This window comes from Schistocerca gregaria, chromosome 11 (assembly GCF_023897955.1).
Source record: "Schistocerca gregaria isolate iqSchGreg1 chromosome 11, iqSchGreg1.2, whole genome shotgun sequence".
Classification (NCBI taxonomy): Eukaryota; Metazoa; Arthropoda; class Insecta; order Orthoptera; family Acrididae; genus Schistocerca; species Schistocerca gregaria.
This window is the reverse complement of record NC_064930.1, coordinates 144,403,150-144,426,061: the sequence shown is the minus strand read 5'-3', so window position 1 is coordinate 144,426,061 and position 22,912 is coordinate 144,403,150. Positions and strand designations below refer to the sequence as shown.

Below are 22,912 nucleotides of genomic sequence, written 5' to 3'. Positions count from 1 at the left end.
CCAGTGTGGTTAATGCCACACAACTCCACATACAGCTGTCAACATGGTGAAGGGCAAATGCATTTGGTCAATTGTGGAGGGCATAATAACTGTCCAATCGGAATATACTATACAAAATAAAGGGTATGCACAAATCAGTCCCGTGGCTTAAGATATGTCCCAGAAAGGAAAACAAAAAGCTCCGAATAACTGGTTGCAGCACACACCGTGTCTGATACATCTCACTGCTGGTAGTATGGATACATCAAACTGCCAGTGACTTCAGTCAACATCTGTTATTCAGAATAGAGTTCAAAACACCAATCTCACATAAAGGAATTAAAGTACAGGAACAGTTCAGTACCTCGTCCTTTGTAGCCGCAGAGTTCACTACGTGCCCCACATTCCTTATGACAACAGCTACAATAAGTACAGGCCTCCACAAAGTCTTGCTTCAGCTCTGAATACAATAAATCGCCCAGTCAACATAATATGACCAAAAGATGGTTCTTTCCATATAATGGCCACTCGGCTCATTTCCAGTATGAACACGAAGTTTCAATTGCTTCCCTCAGAAGAAAGTTGCGTGATGGCCTGTAGCAAAACTGGCTCCTTTTCACGAGCTCACGATCACTGTGTCCTGCCCACAGCACACTACCTGAACTCTTGAAGACTACCTCTTGGCGACTAGACGGAAATTATTCTCTGCACTGTGTGCCGCATTTCACAATCTCTTGTTTCTCAGTGCTTTATAACACTTGGGAATCACACTAAATCACTATATTTAGCAGTATTGTTTCTTCTCCTTCTAATACTTGGTTAACATAATAATGTTAACAGGAAGCTAATACACTTAATAGTGAATGTTATTGCTTGAAATGTTTACTGAACAAATGACAGCAGACACTAGTTTGCACTTAGCATTACCTTGTCTAATGAAAAGCTTAGGTCCTGCAAAGTGTGAACTTCTCTTCACTCTTTCTAGTGATACATAGTCTTGTGGATCTTCAGCTTCCCATTGTGAGTGTCGCATATCTGTAACGTACATTCCTCAGTACTTAATAGACAGTGGTAAGTAATAGTGTATAACTGCATAAATTTGAAGACATCCCACAGTTCACCAGTTTATCTTTGAAGAAAAGTGTGTTGACCTAAACGTGGATGGAGCATTAAGATCGTGACCGTGTGGCAACTGTCGATAAGTGAGAAGTGTTTTATTTGAGAATGATCTTCGGGGAAGCAGTCTGACGCCGGCTTTCTCGTGCACTGTAACACTCGTGTTTTCTGCTGCATTGTGTCTAGTTATTCAGTGTTTAATAAATGTATTTCCATTGAAATGAATGTTATTAGTGATGTACTTTATTTACCTTAACTACATTAGTAACCACAACTGAAAAGGCAGAGCTGCATTCCAATCAGGGGAACTATTTTTCTGCCTCTTTGCGTTTGAGTTTTACATTTTTTGTAGCATGAATACGACAGAGAATTTGTATCCATAAATTGGCAGATTTGGGCTGTGGGCTAATGTTTGGTCCAAGCAGTACTAGCATGGTTGTAGCCATAAAAATTGTACTGTTTTGAAGCTAGTTGGCAAGCAAAATAGGTTCTGGTAGGAATGCCCTAATATGATGTACACAATCCCAGGGGTCATTTGGTGGTTATGATGTATCTTATGGTCAGTTGATCTCAAGAGCTTCATCACCTGTGCCCACGCATTCTGTGCGAGGTTACAGTCGGGTGACTTTTGAGGCAAACTGACCAGCTTGATTTAGGGCTGTTCATAAAACTATGCTGTAAACTTTCATTGATTTATATGACCAAGTGGTGTTGCTAAAATTAGATATAGTATCTGCACAATGACAACTGGAGTGCAGTCTTAGCAAAAGCTCACAGAACAGGTGAAGTTTACCTCAAATTTATACCGCTGATAAATTACTTTTTTTGTGCGCATGTTAAAGAGTTGATGGAAATACATGACACAGCTCTCTGTTAATAGGTAAAAATAAATTGCTAATCTTTCAATTGTGTGGTAAGTGTTCATTTGAGCAACATTTTGAGATTTTTGGTTTATTATGAAAAGTCAGAAAGTTCATTTACTTTTCCCATTTTCATTCACTTATGTCTCGTGGCATTATATTTAGGGGCAACTCTTCATTGAGGAAGAAAGTATTGGATATGTAGTATGGGTAATATATGTGTCCACAATAGAACCTTTGGTAGATAGCTCTTTTAAGTGATTAGATATACGGGCACCAGCTTCACGGTAAATTAACCCCAATGGGTGTAAGACATGAAGGCACTGATAATTCTGAATTTATAAAAATGTGCATAAGATACTAAGGTTTATATCTAAACTTATTGGTTTTGATTAGTGCTGAAGAAATGCTCAGAGGGAGATAAATTATTCTGCATTATGTTTAAATGTGTCCATGTCATACACATATTTGTAAATCATGTATGTTTTAACTAAATACATTCAGTGGACAGATTCTGTCTGGAATTATATGCTGCATGAAACAGAAAGATACTGAAAGACTTTGTGGGTAATTAAGTGCTGTCACTATGGTAAAGCAGGTCATGTAACAATGTTCACGGGTAAATAGTTATCCTAGATGATACTCATCTTCAGGACGAGATGGAAAAAGGGCCACTTCATGTAGAGATGAGTCTAATGACGCTCTCTGAGGTATAATCACATACATCTACATCTATACTAGCAAGTCACCGTATCTCTCTAATCTTAACTTAATGGTCTTCCCGCGAGATACACGTACGAGGAAGCGGTACATTTATTGACTCTTTTAGGTATGTACTCACTTGGAATCAACAGTAGACCGTAATGTGATGGAGAATGCCTCTCTCACAGCATCCACCACTGGAATTGGCTGAGGATCTCTGTGACGATTTCACGCTTACTAAATGAACCTGTAACGAAACCTACAGCTCTTCTTCAGATCTCCTCTATTTCCTGTATCAGTCCAGTCTACTACAGGTCCCACACTGATGAGCAATATTCAGGACTCGTTTGAACGAATGTTTTGTTAGCTACTTCCTCTGTTTATGGACTACGTTTCCTGAAGACTCGTCCAATAAATGTCAGTCTGACATCTGCCTTACTCGCGATTAATTTTATGTGGTCGTTCCACTTCAGATTGCTTCATATGCACAGAAGTAACTGCTTTGAGTGATAGTTCTACAGGTGTGTAATTGTACAGTAATTTGCCTTTCTATGAAACTTCCTGGCAGATTAAAACTGTGTGCCGGACCGAGACTCGAACTCTCGACCTTTGCCTTCTGCGGGCAAGTGCTCTACCAACTGAGCTATCCGAGCACGACTCGTGCATCGTCGTCACAGCTTTACTTCCGGCAGTACCTCGTCTCCTACCTTCCAAAGAGGTAGAGCACTTGTCCGCGAAAGGCAAAGGTCCAGAGTTCGAGTCTCGGTACGGCACACAGTTTTAATGTGCCAGGAAGTTTCATATCAGCGCACACTCTGCTGCAGAGCGAAAATCTCATTCTGGAATTGTCTTTCTGTTTGAGTATTTGCAGTACGGTCCATTTGTTTATGTTTAGGATCAATTGCCACTCACTGCACTAGGTGCTGATTCTCTGCTGGTCTTCCTGTGCTTTGCTACAATGTTCCAGCTTCACAACTTCTCTGTATACAACAGCATCAGCTGCAAAAAGACTCATGGAACTTCCAACATTATCCAATAGGTATAACACTTCCACGACAAACCTGAAGTTAGTTTTACATCTGAAGACTTCTGTCCTTGCTAGAAACTCTTCAGCCCAATCACACACAGTTGGCCTGATATTCTGTACACTTGTATTTTGTTCATTAGGCTGTAGTGCAGAACTGTATCAAATGCCTTCTGGAAGTCGGGGAACACAGCCTCTACCTGAGGGCCTGCATCTACATTTTCTGGGTCTTGTGGACAAACAGAGCAAGTGAAGTTTCAGCTTCTGTTGTGTCAATGTCAGCTGAACACTGATATTATGTGTGTCTGATTATGAGCTGTATTAGATATGGCTAAAAATACTTTACACTCATATGTGAATGTATGGCCTTGCAGTGATATGACTGAATAAAATCTTAATGGGCTTATGGCAACATTAAATGGTTATGCATTCCAGGAGCTTTTGGCGGAGCACTCCTTGCCCATTGTGAAGTGGTAACTGATATCTGTATTGTTGATGCCCTCACCTTATACAGGGTGTTACAAAAAGGTTTGGCCAAACTTTCAGGAAACATTCCTCACACACAAAGATAGAAAATATGTTATGTGGACATGTGTCTGGAAACGCTTACTTTCCATGTTAGAGCTCATTTTATTACTTCTCTTCAAATCACATCAATCGTGAAATGGAAACAAACAGCAACAGAATGTACCAGCGTGACTTCAAACACTTTGTTACAGGAAATGTTCAAAATGTCCTCTGTTAGCGAGGATACGTGCATCCACCCTCCGTTGCACGGAATCCCTGATGCGCTGATGCAGCCCTGAAGAGTGGTGTATTGTATCACAGCCGTCCACGATACGAGCACGATGAGTCTCTACATTTGGTACCGGGGTTGCGTAGACGAGAGCTTTCAAATGCCCCCATAAATGAAAGTCAAGAGGGTTGAGGTCAGGAGAGGGTGGAGGCCACGGAATTGGTCCGGCTCTACCAATCCGTCGCTCACCAAGTCTGTTGTTGAGAAGCATATGAACACTTGGACTGAAATGTGCAGGAGTTCCATTGTGCATGAACCACATGTTGTGTCGTACTTGTAAAGGCACATGTTCTAGCAGCACAGGTAGAGTATCCCGTATGAAATCATGATAACGTGCTCCATTGAGCATAGGTGGAAGAACGTGGGGCCCAATCGAGACATCACCGACAATGCCTGCCCAAACATACAAAGAAAATCTGTGTCGATGACATGATTGCAAAATTGTGTGCGGATTCTCGTCAGCCCACACACGTCGATTGAGAAAATTTACAATTTGATCACGTCGGAGTGAAGCCTCATCCGTAAAGAGAACATTTGCACTGAAATGAGGATTGACACATTGTTGGACGAACCATTCGCAGAAGTGTACCCGTGGGGGCCAATCAGCTGCTGATAGTGCCTGCACACGCTGTACACGGTACGGAAACAACTGGTTCTCCTGTAGCACTCTCCATACAGTGACGTGGTCAATGTTACCTTGTACAGCAGCAACTTCTCTGACGCTGACATTAGGGTTATCGTCAACTGCACAAAGAATTGCCTCGTCCATTGCAGGTGTCCTCATCATTCTAGGTCTTCCCCAGTCGCGAGTCATACGCTGGAATGTTCCGTGCTCCGTCATCGATTGCTTCGGATGTCTTCCTGTCGGGACACCTTCGTTCTGGAAATCTGTCTCGATACAAACGTACCGCGCCACGGCTGTTGCCCCGTGCTAATCCGTACATCAAATGGGCATCTGCCAACTCCATATTTGTAAACATTGCACTGACTGCAAAACCACGTTCGTGATGAACACTAACCTGTTGATGCTACGTACTGATGTGCTCGATGCTATTACTGTGGAGCAATGAGTCGCATTTCAACACAAGCACCGAAGTCAACATTACCTTCCTTTAATTGGGCCAACCGAACGGCGAAACTAAAATGAGCTCTAACATGGAAATTAAGTGTTTCCGGACACATGTCCACATAACACCTTTTCTTTATTTGTGTGTGAGGAATGTTTCCTGGAAGTTTGGCCGTACCTTTTGTAACACCCTGTATAACAGTGGTACTGGCTGTAACATTACTGACAGGAAACTTGAAATATTCTGGAATGGAGTTGCACTAGAATATTGTTCCCACCCCTGGTATTTGGGTGTCACTCTCGACCGTACACTGACTTATAAGGAACATTGTCTGAAGCTGAAGCAGAAAGTATCCTCCAGAAACTGGCAGGATCGAATTGGGGTACACGTCTACAAACATTAATAACAACAGCTCTTGTCTTATGCTATTCGGCAGGACAGTATGCTAGCCCAGTGTGGTACAATTCAGTACACGCAAAGCAAGTTGATGTAGCCTTAAATGACATCTGTAGTATTGTTACGGGCTGCCTAAGGCCAATCCCCACAGACAAAGTTCAATGTCTCACTCAGATTGCTCCATGCGGCATAAGAAGAGAGGTCGCCACTAACATCGAGAGGCATAAATCAAATACAGTGACCTGACATCCACTCTCTGGACATCAACCTGCCAATCCAAGACTGAGGTCCAGAAAGAGTTTCTTAACAACTTAACAGCCCTTAGAAGGATGACTCACTAAGTCGAAGAAAAGATGCAAACATCTGTCAAACTGGATGACACCAAAAGAATCCCTGCCGCCTGGACACACAGAGAAGTGGGTCATCTGGAAGTCCTCGAACAGAATACGGACCGAAGTCGCAAGATTGACGCACAATCTCCTTAAATGGAACTTCCAACTGCCAAATGCCAACAGAAAACTCTGTGAATGTGGTGAATTGCAGACAACCCAGCATCTCTTGAAATGTAACTCGTGCCCAACCAGCTGTAACATGAAGGATTTAACGTCTGCAGCACCCGGTGCTATCAAAGTTGCACTATTCTGGGTGAATACTGTATAGTTTACTTTGTATGTATTGTATTGTTGTTGTTGTTGCGGTCTTCAGTCCTGAGACTGGTTTGATGCAGCTCTCCATGCTACTCTATCCTGTGCAAGCTTCTTTATCTCCCAGTACCTACTGCAGTCTACATCCTTCTGTTCTGAATCTGCTTAGTGTATTCAACTCTTGGTATCCCTCTATGATTTTTACCCTCCACACTGCCCTCCAATACTAAATTGGTGATCCCTTGATGCCTCAGAACATGTCCTACCAACCGATCCCTTCTTCTAGTCAAGTTGTGCCACAAACTCCTCTTCTCCCCAATCCTATTCAATAACTCCTCATTAGTTATGTGATCTACCCATCTAATCTTCAGCATTCTTCTGCAGCACCACATTTCAAAGGCTTCTATTCTCTTCTTGTCTAAACTATTTATCGTCCATGTTTCACTTCCATACATGGCTACACTCCATACAAATACTTTCAGAAACAACTTCCTGACACTTAAATCTATACTCGATGTTAACAAATTTCTCTTCTTCAGAAACGCTTTCCTTGCCATTGCCAGTCTACATTTTATATCCTCTCTACTTCAACCATCATCAGTTATTTTGCTCCCCAAATAGCAAAACTCCTTCACTACTTTAAGTGTCTTATTTCCTAATCTAATTCCCTCAGCATCACCCGAATTAATTCAACTACATTCCAGTATCCTCGTTTTGCTTTTGTTGATGTTCATCTTATATACTCCTCTCAAGACACAGTCCATTCCATTCAACTGCTCTTCCAAGTCCCTTGCTGTCTCTGACAGAATTACAATGTCATCGGCAAACCTAAAAGTTTTTATTTCTTCTCCATGGATTTTAATATCTACTCCGAATTTTTCTTTTGTTCCCTTTACTGCTTGCTCAATATACAGATTGAATAACATCGGGGAGAGGCTACAACCCTGTCTTACTCCCTTCCCAACCACTGCTTCCCTTTCATGCCCCTCGACTCTTATAACTGCCATCTGCTTTCTGTACAAATTGTAAATAGCCTTTCGCTCCCTGTATTTTACCCCTGCCACCTTTAGAATTTGAAAGAGAGTATTCCAATCAACATTGTCAAAAGCTTTCTCTAAGTTTACAAATGCTGGAAACGTAGGTTTGCCTTTCCTTAACATTTCTTCTAAGATAAGTCGTAAGGTCAGTATTGCCTCAAGTGTTCCAGTATTTCTACGGAATCCAAACTGATCTTCCATGAGGTCGGCTTCTACTAGTTTTTCCATTCGTCTGTAAAGAATTCGTGTTAATATTTTGCAGCTGTGGCTTATTAAACTGATTGTTCGGTAATTTTCACATCTTTCAACACCTGCTTTCTTTGGGATTGGAATTATTATATTCTTCTTGAAGTCTGATGGTATTTCGCCTGTTTCATACATCTTGCTCACCAGATGGTAGAGTTTTGTCAGGACTGGCTCTCCCACGGCCATCAGTAGTTCCAATGGAATGTTGTCTACTCCGGGGGCCTTGTTTCGACTCAGGTCCCTCAGTGCTCTGTCAAACTCTCCACACAGTATCGTATCTCCCATTTCATCTTCATCTACATCCTCTTCCATTTCCATAATATTGTCCTCGAGTACATCGCCCTCTATATACTCCTTCCACCTTTCTGCTTTCCCTTGTTTGCTTAGAACTGGGTTTCCATCTGAGCTCTTGATGTTCATACAAGTGGTTCTCTTATCTCCAAAGGTCTCTTTAATTTTCCTGTAGGCAGTATCTATCTTACCCCTAGTGAGATAAGCCTCTACATCCTTACATTTGTCCTCTAGCCATCCCTGCTTAGCCATTTTGCACTTCCTGTCGATCTCATTTTTGAGAGTTTTGTATTCCTTAGATTAATTTTAAATAAGCTAATTTGTATACACACATGTTTACAGATCTCTGGTTAGAGACAATCATTAGATTTATTCCTGGTATACAATACTTTTTTTACAAATAACTTATTAAATTATGTAATGCCACACTGTTCACTCCTATATCACTGTCAGTCACTGCACACACTATACACACATTGTTTCATATTACTTCACTCACCCCCCCCCCCTCCCCCCCTGCTCACGCTCTCTCTCTCTCTCTCTCTCTCTCTCTCTCTCTCTCTCTCTCTCTCTCACACACACACACACACACACACACACACACACACACACACTGGTGATCTCTGGGCCATTTTCTGTACCACAACTTCCCATTTGCTATCCTGAAAAACTGAGTCAGCATCTCTCCATAATGAGTGAGAAGTTGAGCTCAGAAAGAGAAAGAGGAAGAGGTGTTAGTATTGTGTTAAGCATAGCTTGTGGGTAAGTATTTCTACAAAGGAAAAAAAAGAAGGGAAAAACATAAAGTGAATGTGTTATGTGGAATGTTGGATGTTTTATAATCATTATTAATAGTATTATTTATTTGTATAACATTTTTTTATCAAACCCATACTCCGTTTTATCTAAGAAATCCTTCAATGTATAAAATGTATTGCATAAAAGGTACTTTTAGCTGTCTTTTTAAATAAGTGTTTTTTTGCAATTTCTTTAATGTCTTTTGGTAAGTTATTGTACAGTTTTGTTCCTAGGTAGAAGATGCTGTTTTGAGTTTTATGTTTATTTTTTCTTGGTAAATGTAAGTTGAGTGTAACTCTTGTTCCATGGTCATGGACAGAGCTGTTTGTGCAGTAATTACCTATGTTATTTTTTATGTGTACAACTGACTGGTAAATGTATTCACATGGAACAGTTAAAATCCCCAGTGTTTTGAACAGATCTGTACAATGAGCTCGACTAGTATTTTTGGTTATTATTCTTATGGCTCTTTGCTCCATTTGAAAATTGTGTTCATACTTTGTGTGTTTGTTCCTCAAAAAAGGAATGCCATAGCTAAGAATTGAGTGCACATATGAATAATATGTAACTAAAAGACACTGCATGTTACACACTGATGATGGGATTCTAAGGGCATTACATACTGATGACATTCTGTTTGCAAATACCTTTGTGTATTCACCCGACTTCAACTGAGAATCGATATTCATTCCTAGAAATTTTGCATTTGTTTCACAGTCTATAGAGGTGCCATCTACATTTAATTTAAAATTTTCCCCCCTCAGACTGAAATTCATGGCATTAGTTTTCTTTATGTTCAATGTCACTCTATTGCTTATTGACCAATCGTAAAATTCCTTGAGGGTTACATTTGCTTTCTTGGCAAGGAGTTATCTTGTTTTCTCCGTGACTATAATATTGCTGTCATCAGCGAAGAGAATTTTTTCACCACGAGTAACACTACTCGGAAAGTCATTGATGTATATCAGGAACAGTATTGGTCCTAATATGCTACCTTGTGGAACCCCAATATTAATGTATTTTGATTCTGATAAGTGTTTTACTAAACGAATAGATCTATTTGTAGTATGTGTTATCTCTATTCTTTGTACCTTATTTGTTAGGTATGACTGAAACCACTCATTAGCTACCCCTCTTATTCCTAATGCTACTAATTTATTTAATAGAATCTTGTGGTTGACTGTATCAGACACCTGAGAAAGATCCAGATATATGCCTGTGGCACTCTCATCTTTATCTCCATGTACTTTGCACTGATTAATCAATATATGAATCTGTTGACACCCCTTTTATACCCTATCTTTCCGGGTAACAACATTAAACATGAACAACACGAATACACTCTAATGGCCAATCTACCAGTGCAGAGAATTGTAAGAGTAATCATTTACATGTCCATCAATGGTGCATTCTTGTATGAAATTACAGTGAATCTGATTGGGTCTTCTGGGTGCTTCATATTTTATGTTGGACAGTGTAGTTAGAAAGGAATGGCTCACATATTATACTGCTCCTTTTTTCTACCCTTCTGCTATATAATTTAACAACATGCAGTGTTATTAGACATTCTTCTGACTGGCTTGTCTTTTCTTTGATTATTCCCTACATATCGATATATTTCTTTCTCATTTAGTTTCTGAGCTCATACAAAAGGAGTTCCTGTTATTACTCCTATCCCCAAGAAACATAGTTACAGAAAAAAAATCCATATCCGCAACTAAATGCTGCTCACCACTTAAAGGACACATTAAATTATAGACACAGTGAAAAGACTGCTAAACTTTTAGCTTTTGGGGAAAAAAGTCCTTTAGGAGCATAAACACACACACACACACACAAAGAACAATGTGACAGTAGGTGTGAAGAAGATGGAGGACTTTTTTCCCAAAAACTTGAAGTTAGCAATCTTTTCATTATATCTGTCTGTGACTTAACATTTCCTCTGTGTGGTTCGTAGCAATCTATCTTTTTCATGTTGTTGTTATTCCATCCTGGACTTTCTGCTGTTTCACATCCATGTCTGAGCAATGCCTTAGCTCGTCAAAGCATTTCTTACTTTAACATCTGTAAGTCAACTGTCTACTTACAACAAAATCATTTATAATAATTTCAACATGAGCAGTCAGTTTAAAAGAAATAAATATAAAAACAAAAATATTTATATGCTGCAGCGAATGTCATTACTAATGGTGAATTATTTTAAGGGAGGGGGGGGGGGGGGGGGGGGGGTAATATGTAACTTGAATGGTGTTTATAATTCTGGTGATTTTTTTAAAATTAGTAATATTTTTACGAATCATTTCATCTGTCAAGGTACCTGATTTTTTGTTGCTTTTATTATGTTACTATTTCTTTCAGGTTGAGCCATGGAAGATATAGACGAGAAGGAATCTTCTGCCCCTTCCGAGATGTCCTCAGATGGTGAAGATAGTGTTTCGTCAGACACTTCGTTGAGTGTTGGTGAACGTGATATCTACACCGATGATGATAGTAATGATGATGATGGTGATGATGATGACTTGAAAGAGGTGGAAGCTGCTGCTGAAGTAACAGCGGAAGAACAAGATAAAGCAGATGAGGTGAAGTTTTATATTTTGGTAGTGGTGTCTGTAAGAGAAATATTAATGTGTTTGCTATCTTCATTAAAGTCCAGCATTTCCAATGTCAAGTAAAAGTATTTTTCATTGGGGAAATGTTGAAAATGTGTGCCCCGACCAGTACTCAAACCCGGGATCTCCTGCTTACATGGCAGACGCTCTATCCATGTGAATGACCGAGGGCACAGAGGGTAGCACACCTGCAGGGACTTATCCCTTGCACGCTCCCCGTGAGACTCACATTCCCAACATGTCCACACCACTACATTTGTAGTGCGAACGCACACGCTGTGCCCAAACCCGTACGGGACTTGGTAGATTAATCTGCCACGAGAAATGAGTATGACGGGCAAACATCTATTAGGCGCACTACGAATGTAGTGGTGTGGACGTGTTGGGAATGTGGGTCTCGCGCTATCCTCTGTGCCCTCGGTGGCTCAGATGCACAGAGCGTCTGCCATGTAAGCAGGAGATCCCGGGTTCGAGTTCTGGTCGGGGCACACATTTTCAACATTTCCCCAATGAAATACATTAATGCCTGTTTGCAGCCTGGGTGTCCATTTAATTATCATTTCGTTTCTAGCAAAGCTGCATGTTCATAAACGGTAACTGTTCTTTCGGGAACACATACTACCGTCATATATAGTTAATAGTATTTTTTGTTATTATGTTTGGGGGAACCAAGTTTTAATAGATGATTTGTGACTTAGTATTATCTGGTTTCAAAAATATGATTTTATTGTTTTTCTTTTTTTGTGTCATGAAAAGTTGCTTTCTGTGACATTTAAAAGGCGAAAGATGGAGTCATAAACATAATTGAAAAACTACTTTAAAACAAATACAAAACAGTAACCTAAATGAATTCAGTCTGTTTGAAAGCTCATATCTGTGCCCATCTGTAAAATCAAAATCTGCTGTCAAATAAGATTGAGTGCCCCGCTGTTCTTCCTCATGCATTGTAACGTGTTAGGATCCTTCCTGGTGTGCTTTCCACAAGGTACCGTAGTCAATATGTTGGTGCTCAAACTTAGCCCAACCACTCTTTGAAAATCACCCTCCTGAGATTATCAGATGGGTGAGAAGGGTTCATGCTACTATGCATTGCAATGTTGAATTGATCACAAGCAGTTAATTTGGTTCATGTCAGCAGATACTGCAGGCCATTCCATTCAGTTGATTCTTACCTCCTGGAACATGGTGAGAGGTGACTGACATCCGTTCAAGATAACATCCCACAACGTGATTTACTCAAACCCCTGCTGAACCTATGGGACTGGACGTTAGAGAATGCTTTGGTATCTATCTGCTCGTACATTCTTATACATTGATCATCAGGGGTCACACACTGCACTCATCCGGGAAGAGGAACCGATGCCATCGATCCAGGTTCCATCCCACATGTTCCGTAGCCCATCTTCTTCCCACACCACAGCATTACAGGGTTAACGTGTTGGACACATAGACACCAAATTCATTCTGTGTTTACCATCTGTGTTGACACAAACCTTCCATTTGCTCATATGTACCGTGTGGTTATAATTAAACTGATGGTGTTCTGAGTGCTGCAGTGTGGGAAGTATATATCTCACGGCACTGAAACATTATAGATACACTCTGAGGGAAATAAAATTGTGCACAATGAAGAATTATTAAAATGGGATGGAGATTGGTAGTGGTGACGCATGTGTACCGACGAACAAATGATTACATTTTCAGAAAAAACTTGAGGATTTTTTTCAAGAGAAAGAGTTTCACAAAGTGATCAAGTCAATAACATGGTCCATCCCTGGACCTTATGCAATCAGTTATTCAGCTTTGCATTGACTGACAGAGTTGTTGTATGTCCTCCTGAATGATATCGTGTCAAATTCTGTCCAATTGTTGCACTGAGTTGTCAAAATCCTGAGCTGGCTCTAGAACTACACCCATAGTGCTCCAAACATTCTCAATTGGGGAGAGATCTGGTGACATTGTCAGCCAAGGTAAGGTTTGCCAACCACAAAGACTAGCAGTAAACACCATGAGCGGCTGGGCATTATCTTTCTACGAGGGTCACTCCAAAAGAAATGCTCACTGTTTTTGTAAAAATACAGTTTTCATTCTGCACGTGTGAAAGTTTTACAGTGTGCAGATACATCCTTCCCGCTTGTTTTCAAACTTAGTTCGACCTGTTCCCGTGAGTGGCGCCATCATGGCATGTCCTCAAGATGGCTGCTACACTTGACATTTGTCAGAAGCAATGTGGTGTCATAGAATTCCTGTGCTGTGAAAACGAGACAGTGGGAAACGTCCACAAGAGGTCGAAAAAGGTGTACGGAGATGCTGCTGTCAATCGCAGTACAGTTAGTCGGTGGGCGAGCAGGTTACGTGACGAAAGCGGGCACGGCAATGTTGGGGATTGTCCTCACAGCGGCAGGCCTCGTACTGCACACACTCCAGACAATGTGCAGGGAGTTAACGACTGCTGACAGACGCATCACAGTGAACTAATTGTCACGCTACGTTGGGACAGGGGAAGGAAGTGTTTGCAGAGTACTGAAAGTGTTGGCGTTAAAAAAGGTTTGTGCCAGGTGGGTTCCCAGGATGTTGACAATGGCTCACAAAGAAACGAGAAAAACAGTATGCAGTAAACTTTTGGAACGGTATGATAATGGTGGAGATGAATTTCTTGGAAGAATTGTGACAGGTGATGAAACACGGCTCCATCATTTTTCACCAGAGATGAAGAGGCAATCAATGGAGTGGAATCCTGCAAATTCACCCAAGAAAAAAAATTCAAAACCACACCTTCTGCTGGAAAAGTTATGGCTATGGTGTTTTTCGATTCTGAAGGACTCTTGCTTGTGGACATCGTGCCAAGTGGAACCATCATAAATTCTGATGCATATGTGACGACACTTAAGAAACTTAGAGTTCGACCGAGTCGGGTTCGACCACATTGGTAAAAGCAGGATGTTTTACTATTGCACGACAATGCACTGCCACATGTCAGTCAAAAAACTGTGGAAGCGATCACGAAACTCGGGCGGACAGCACTGAAACACCCGCCTTACAGTCCTGACCTGCCTCTGTGTGACTGTCATCTCTCTGGGAAACTGAAAGTGCCTGCGTGGAACAAGGTTTGAAGATGATAAATCCCTTGTGCACGCTGCCAAACAGTGGCTCCAACAGGCTGGTCCAGAATTTTACCGTGCGGGTATACAGGCGCTGGTCCCAAGATGGCGTGAGGCAGTTGAGAGGGAAATTATGTGGAGAAATGAAAATATTCTTCCTAAAGGATGTATCTACACACTGTAAAACTTTCAGACGTGTAGAATAAAACATGCATTTTAAAAAAAATAGTGTGCATTTCTTTTCTAGTGACCCTCGTAAAATGTAAGCCTAGAGTGGGTTACTGTGGAGGGCAACAAAACGGGCCGTAGAATATTGTCAAGGGCTTTATCTGGACTCTGTGCTGTAAGAGTGCCACGGGTAACAACTAAAGAGGTCTCGCTATAAAATGAAATGTCACACCAGACCCTCAGTTCTGATTGTTGGGTGATAATCAGGTCGGTATCCCACTTCACATGTTGGTATCCCACTGCTGTCCAGGGCATCTCCAAATACTTCTTCACCGATTGTCGGGGCTCAGTTTGAGGTAGGACTCATTATTGAGACAATTCTACTCCAGTCAGTGAGATTCCAGAGCAAATATGCCTGACACCACTACAGTCAGGCGTGGTGATATACAGATGTCAGTGGTAGCTGCCACTAGAGGTGCCGCGAGCTCAACCCCCTCTCTGTGATCTGCCTATTAATGGTCCTTGTGGTCACTGAAGCATCAGTTGGACATTGGATCAATGATGATGATGATGATGGCTCCAGGTCTCTGAGTGCCTCTCTGACAATTGCTCTGTTCTCACATTTTATTGTCTCTGCAGGTTGACTGCTTCATTCTTGACACTGTGATTGGCCATAGTTCAACCATTCCTGTCAACGTCGTCAAATGGTGGCGTCACTCGTATTCAATTGTCGAGTGATTCGCCAATTACTCCGGCAGGCTTCTTTGAGTCCAACTACGTGCCCTCTGTCAAATCTGCTTATATTGATCTCGTGCATGTCCGTGAGGCATATTACTGTCCAACCAAGTCAATGGAATGAAACATGTGCTGGTATTGACATGTCCCCTGTTTACTTTCCTCACCAGCTGTGCAGTGAAATTACACATTTATTAATTGGCCACCAAACTTTACAATTTTGCGTTTTCTGTTGATACCTGTAAGAATATCAGTTTGTCATAACTCCTTTCTGGTGCCCCTTTAAGCCCCCCCCCCCCCCTCCCCACACACACACACCTCTCCTTAGTGTGTATGTTAATTACCAGTGCACTTGTGGAGTGTGCTGACAAAAATTATAATTCCATTTTCTGACATCAAGTGAAAATATGGCAGTGTTAGCAGTCACAATGTGAAATGTTTCCTATTTTGATGTCAGTATGCTGTGTGTCGCTTTTGACGTGTGTTTTTTTGTTTTTAAAGTGACCGTTGGTGTAAAGGGTGAACAAAGTTATGTTTTCTGTACATAACTCAATGGCTATCGAGAAGAAAGACCACGCAGTGGCGGTAAAGTTGTTTTGTCAGAACGGCAGCAATATGAATGCTACATTGTGGGAATATCGCCGACAGAAACAGCTGCGATGAGGCCCCGTGTCAGTAAATGGGCTAAAGAACATGATAGAGAAGTTTGAAGAAATAGGTGAATTAGCTGGTGCAGCAGGGAGTGTGATGAACTAGCTGTAGCTATAGCTGACTGTGTGGCACACACCTCAGATTCTGCAGCCAGTGCTTGAGCTGTGTTTCGGGAATTCTCTCCCTCTGGTCAACAGCTCAAAAGACTTTGTGGTGCATTTCACACTGATATCTCCACAAGATTCATAAAGTGCTCCAAGTGAAACACCGTGATAGGCTACAATGCCACGACTTTGCCTTTTGTTTTTTGGTGTGCACGGAAATGGATGAAATGTGGCCAGGGAATATTCTTTGGATATATGAGGCACATTTTGCTCTGCATGGTGCTGTGAAGGCACAGATCTGTCACATGTGGGGTTCTGCTCCACCATATGTTGTGCAGGGACATCCGATGCATTCAGCTTGTGTGACTGTGTGGCTTGGTTTCAGAAGCTCCTTCATTCTCAGTCTGCTTTTCTTCAAGGAGGAGACACCTTGCAGGCTTATAAGACCCAGTGACATCTGCACGTTATAAGAACCTCGTTGTGCGACATGTGATTCCAGCTTTGCAAGAACACAACTGTGTCCACACCACTATTTTCATGTAAGATGGAGTGACACTACGTGTCACTTGCCAGGTGTAAGATTTGCTTTGGGAAGTCTTCAGTAACAACAACATCATCACTAGGCAATTTCGAGATGTGTGGTGTTCTCCTGATCTAACTCTGGTTGTGGGGATATTTGAAATATTGTGTCTATCAGGGCTGTATCCATCTTCATTAGAATTCAAAAACATTATATACACAGTGTTAGACGTTTTTATTTGTTTTGTCAAAAATGTAAGCAATTAGTTGTTATCTTGTTCCTTCAGCAACTGTTAACAACTTCTATAAAGACAAGCCCGATACAAATGATAATGCAAAATTAAACAGTGCAAATGGTATCTGAAGTGACAGTAAATTAAAATTATAACACGGAAGTTTCTCTAGATGTTCCAAGTACCAGTAGTCACAGATATACTTATCGTGTCAATTTTAGTAAGAAGGAAAGTTAAAAAGATCACAATAAAAAAGTAAGTACTGTAAAAGTAGACCTAAGTACTGTAAAAGTAGGCCTAAGTATTGTAGCAAAATCAGATAATAATATTGTGAAACACCAAAGTTTACCATAAATCAGGCTTTTAATTATTACAATTTGTCGGCGGGGGGGGGGGGGGGGGGGGGATAACGCTCAGACACCAGATGCCTCCCCCCCCCCCCCCCCCCCCCCTTCATATCAGCACCCTGCCTATTCTCAAGCATGGCATTTGTGCTTACACCATGAATCTATGAATCTGATCCAGGAGGACAAAGTTCATGTATTGGCTTATCATCTGTCGACTGTTTGTGGAAGAAGATGGTAGCCCATACCCCCTACTTCATTCTAACCAAATCATGAGTTTTATTTCTAATGGAAATTCCACAGTATTATTGTTTGTCAATAATTTTGTTTATTACTCTGATAGCTAACACTTGGTTTAAGAATCATGAAAGAAAGTTGTATATATGGAAGAACCCTGAAGATACTAAAAGGTATCAGATAGATTATATAATGGTAAGACAGAGATTTAAGAACCAGGTTTTAAATTGTAAGGCATTTCCAGGGGCAGATGTGGACTCTGACCACAATCTATTGGTTATGACCTGTAGATTAAAACTGAAGTAACTGGAAAAAGGTGGGAATTTAAGGAGATGGGACCTGGATAAACTGAAAGAGCCAGAGGTTGTACAGAGTTTCAGGGAGAGCATAAGGGAACAATTGTCAGGAATGGGGGAAAGAAATACAGTAGAAGAAGAATGGGTACCTTTGAGGGATGAAGTAGTGAAGGCAGCAGAGGATCAAGTAGGTAAAAAGACGAGGACTAGTAGAAATCCTTGGGTAACAGAAGAAATATTGAATTTAATTGATGAAAGAAGAAAATATAAAAATGCAGTAAATGAAGCAGGCAAAAAGGAATACAAACGTCTCAAAAATGAGATCGACAGGAAGTGCAAAATGGCTAAGCAGGGATGGCTAGAGGACAAATGTAAGGATGTAGAGGCTTATCTCACTAGGGGTAAGATAGATACTGCCTACAGGAAAATTAGAGAGACCTTTGGAGATAAGAGAACCACTTGTATGAACATCAAGAGCTCAGATGGAAACCCAGTTCTAAGCAAAGAAGGGAAAGCAGAAAGGTGGAAGGAGTATATAGAGGGCGATGTACTTGAGGACAATATTATGGAAATGGAAGACGATGTAGATAAAGATGAAATGGGAGATACGATACTGCGTGAAGAGTTTGACAGAGCACTGAAAGACCTGAGTCGAAACAAGGCCCCCGGAGTAGACAACATTCCATTGGAACTACTGATGGCCTTGGGAGAGCCAGTCCTGACAAAACTCTACCATCTGGTGAGCAAGATGTATGAAACAGGCGAAATACCCTCAGACTTCAAGAAGAATATAATAATTCCAATCCCAAAGAAAGCAGGTGTTGAAAGATGTGAAAATTACCGAACTATCAGTTTAATAAGCCACAGCTGCAAAATACTAACACGAATTCTTTACACATGAATGGAAAAACTAGTAGAAGCCGACCTCGTGGAAGATCAGTTTGGATTCCGTAGAAATACTGGAACACGTGAGGCAATACGGACCTTACGACTTATCTTAGAAGAAAGATTAAGGAAAGGCAAACCTACGTTTCTAGCATTTGTAGACTTAGAGAAAGCTTTTGACAATGTTGACTGGAATACTCTCTTTCAAATTCTAAAGGTGGCAGGGGTAAAATACAGGGAGCGAAAGGCTATTTACAATTTGTACAGAAAGCAGATGGCAGTTATAAGAGTCGAGGGGCATGAAAGGGAAGCAGTGGTTGGGAAGGGAGTGAGACAGGGTTGTAGCCTCTCCCCGATGTTATTCAATCTGTATATTGAGCAAGCAGTAAAGGGAACAAAAGAAAAATTCGGAGTAGATATTAAAATCCATGGAGAAGAAATAAAAACTTTGAGGTTTGCCGATGACATTGTAATTCTGTCAGAGACAGCAAGGGACTTGGAAGAGCAGTTGAATGGAATGGACAGTGTCTTGAGAGGAGTATATAAGATTAACATCAACAAAAGCAAAACGAGAATACTGGAATGTAGTTGAATTAAGTCAGGTGATACTGAGGGAATTAGATTAGGAAATGAGACACTTAAAGTAGTAAAGGAGTTTTGCTATTTGGGGAGCAAAATAACTGATGATGGTTGAAGTAGAGAGGATATAAAATGTGGACTGGCAATGGCGAGGAAAGCGTTTCTGAAGAAGAGAAATTTGTTTACATCTAGTATAGATTTAAGTGTCAGGAAGTCTTTTCTGAAAGTATTTGTATGGAGTGTAGCCATGTATGGAAGTGAAACATGGACGATAAATAGTTTGGACACGAAGAGAATAGAAGCTTTCGAAATGTGGTGCTACAGAAGAATGTTGAAGATTAGGTGGGTAGATCTCGTAACTAATGAGGAAGTATTGAATAGGATTGGGGAGAAGAGAAGTTTGTGGCACAACTTGACTAGAAGAAGGGATCGGTTGGTAGGACATGTTCTGAGGGATCAAGGGATCACCAATTTAGCTTAGGAGGGCAGCATGGAGGGTAAAAATGGTAGAGGGATACCAAGAGATGAATACACTAAGAAGATTCAGAAGGATATAGGCTGCAGTAGGTACTGGGAGATGAAGGAGCTTGCACAGGATAGAGTAGCATGGAGAGCTGCATCAAACCAGTCTCAGGACTGAAGACCACAGCAACAACAGCCTCCCCTTTACAGTTTTACCATCGGTAAGTTTCTACATGAAACCCCGTTTATGCTATGAAAAACCTTGATACTGTTTTCAGAGTTGCTACCAATTGAAAGAACATAATTTCACCTTTGTAATAGTGGAATCCACAGCCTTGTATATAAAGGGCTGCCAGCTTTATTTGACCTTTATGTAATGCACATAAAATGTTTTTAACATCTTAAATAGGCAGAGAGTGGGGTGTCAACTAACTAATTTTCTGTGATAAATGATTTATATATATCATGCTAGTCAGAAAACTGCAAATTTTACAATGGCATAAAAATTTAACACTTTTATTTTTTCTGTTCTAAGTCATCAGTTACTTGAACCAGCCAGTTACTGGAGCTCAGACCCATATCTAAATGTAAATGCAATATCCAATATTATGCCACTTACTCTTGAATTATTATAAAAACTTCATGTTCATTTTTCTTTATTTTAATGTCAAGGAAATTGTCAGGGGTCCCCATTGTTATATTAGATTCACATTGTGAAGTGTCAAGAAAAACTGGAATTTCTCTTTTGTCATTGCCAACAATTAGACCATCAACATAAGTTGCTGCATAAAATCTATTTTCATTGTATTTGCAACAAAACAGAAAAGGATCTGCAGCAATATTTTGAAATTCTGCTTTTTTCATGACTCCCATAAAATATTTTATGCAACAGTGTTTTTCTTGTTTCAATCCAAAGAGACTCTGTTTCAGGAGACAAACTCGATGTGTATTATCTTCGAAGCCTTCCGTTTCTTCCATATACACTTCATCTTGGATTATTCCATTCGAAAAGGCCGTCGTCGCATCATATGGTTTCAACACCATCTTCTTTGAAGCAGCTACCACCAAGCGGGTGGCGGGTTGCAAAAGGTGTCTGCCAGGTGATCCGTAAGAACGAATAAAGGACGACCCTCGATGTCAGTGCGGAAATTTTTGGAGAAGAAATGAAGTGGTGAAACTGTGTCGCCTTTGCTCTGTCGTAATACTGCCCTGACCGCAACGTCGATGGCGTCCGTAGTGATGAACAAATCTACAGACGGATCAGGGTGGGCGAATACGACTGCGTGAGCTAAAGCTGTTTTAAGAGGCTTAAAGCCTCTAGCACGGGTTCAGTCCGGCAGACTGGTTTAACGCCCGAAGTTTGTTTGCCGGAGAACGAGTCCGTCAGCGGAGCCTGCACGGTGGCGGCAGAAGGTAGATGACGGTGGTAGTAATTTACAGTACCTAGGAAACGTTTGAGTTCTTTCTACGTAGCTTGGGGTGACAATGACGTGGTAGCCTGCACGCGGGATTTGGGAGGCTGTATTCTGTCTGCGAAGACAGTGTAACCAAGAAATGTCACAGAGGATTAATGCAATTGGAATTTTTCTATGTTGACCTCAACACCGTTGGATGCCAAAGTCTGGGCTAATTGATCTTCGTGGTCTTCAGTCGATTTGCTGAAATTGAGTAGGTCATCCAGGTGTGCGAAGCACAGCTCGAATCGTCGTAAGATTGAGTCAGTGACACGTTGCCACGTTTTTGCTGCATTCTTTAAACCGAATGGTACGAAGTTGTACTGGAACAAACCGAGCGGCGGGATGATCGCAGTCTTTGGAATGTCTTCCGGTGCTACGGGAATCTGGTGATAAGCACGTTTGCAGTTAATCACACTGAAGATTGTGGCACCTGATAACATATGAGTGAAATCATTTTTGTTTGGCAAGGGGTAATTGTCCGTGAAAGTGCGAGCATTTAAAAGTCTGTAATCTCCACACATTCAGAAAGAACCGTCATGTTTGGTGCTGAGGTGATTTGGTGAAGACCAATTGCTGTCTGATGGCTGTAGGATGCCTGCCTCCAGAACTTCGTAAGTTTGCTGCCGCAACTTAATGGGGTTGAGGTGTCTAACATTGTGTCTAGGAGGGCCGGCAGTGGTAATTATCTTGTGTGTCATTCTGTCAGTGACAGAAGAGACTGAGAACTGCACACGAGGCTGAGTAATGTTCTGATATTGGAGTTTTGGGACGAGTGGGGTGCGATGAGGTGTAGTCGTTAGCACGAGTGGGAAAGGGCAACACGAAAGTCCCGTGCCTATTACACGAGCGCGGTGTGCACTCGTTTGTAGAAGTCGGCTGCGCGTGCAGCACGGAGCGGAGTGGGGCAAGCAGTGACTGTTGTTGTTAACTTTGCCTCGGGCAGCCGGTGCGGGCGAGAGAGCCGCTGGCGTCGCGCGAGGGACAGCGACGGCCGCCGAGTTGCTCGGCTGCCGCGTGGGAATGTTTATCGACAGACAGGACGGCTGCCCGCGTTGTGGGCGTGGTCGTGCTGCAGGAGAGACTGTTATTAGAGACACTGTTTGAAACACGAGGCACTGCACGTAGTGATCACTCGGGTGGTGCGGAGATCACTGAATGTGAATCGTCACACGAAATGAATGTTTTTGAACTAACCTGATGAGTGACCGAACTGATGCTCGGCGATGAAGTTCGATCTGGTGAAGGAACGGCAGATTGCAGTTTCAACAGCGAGGTGCGGGTCACAATGAGCTCGTTGTAGGTGTGAGGAATGTGTTGTTTCAGCTTGTCATTCTTCCAGAGGAGATACACTGCTGAGTCGTATTCTGAAAGTAGGTTAGTGACACATGTCACAATTTTGCCTGCGAGGGCAGAACACTCGCCAACTAAATTCCGTGTTGCGGAACGAGGAGAATGGGTGCCGGAGCGTGGTATCTGAGTGTCAGGTGGTTGGTGTAACACTGAACTACATTCAGGGAGAGCTTGTAATGGGACAAAAAATCTGTACCGAGAGTTGGTTCGGCGATGTAGGAGGTCC

The 22,912-nt window shown here is 41.7% G+C and overlaps 1 protein-coding gene across 7 annotated transcripts in view; it reads left to right on the top strand.

Moving 5' to 3' along the window:
* LOC126295267 (probable ATP-dependent RNA helicase DDX60) overlaps positions 1-22,912 on the top strand; it is a 241,222-nt gene that overhangs the window by 134,682 nt on the left and 83,628 nt on the right. For all 7 annotated transcript variants that reach the window (XM_049987695.1, XM_049987692.1, XM_049987690.1 and 4 more), the window contains one exon: positions 11,315-11,535. In XM_049987695.1, coding sequence (XP_049843652.1) covers positions 11,323-11,535 — 213 coding nt within the window. In that variant the 5' untranslated portion in view covers positions 11,315-11,322. The remainder of the gene's footprint in view (positions 1-11,314; positions 11,536-22,912) is intronic.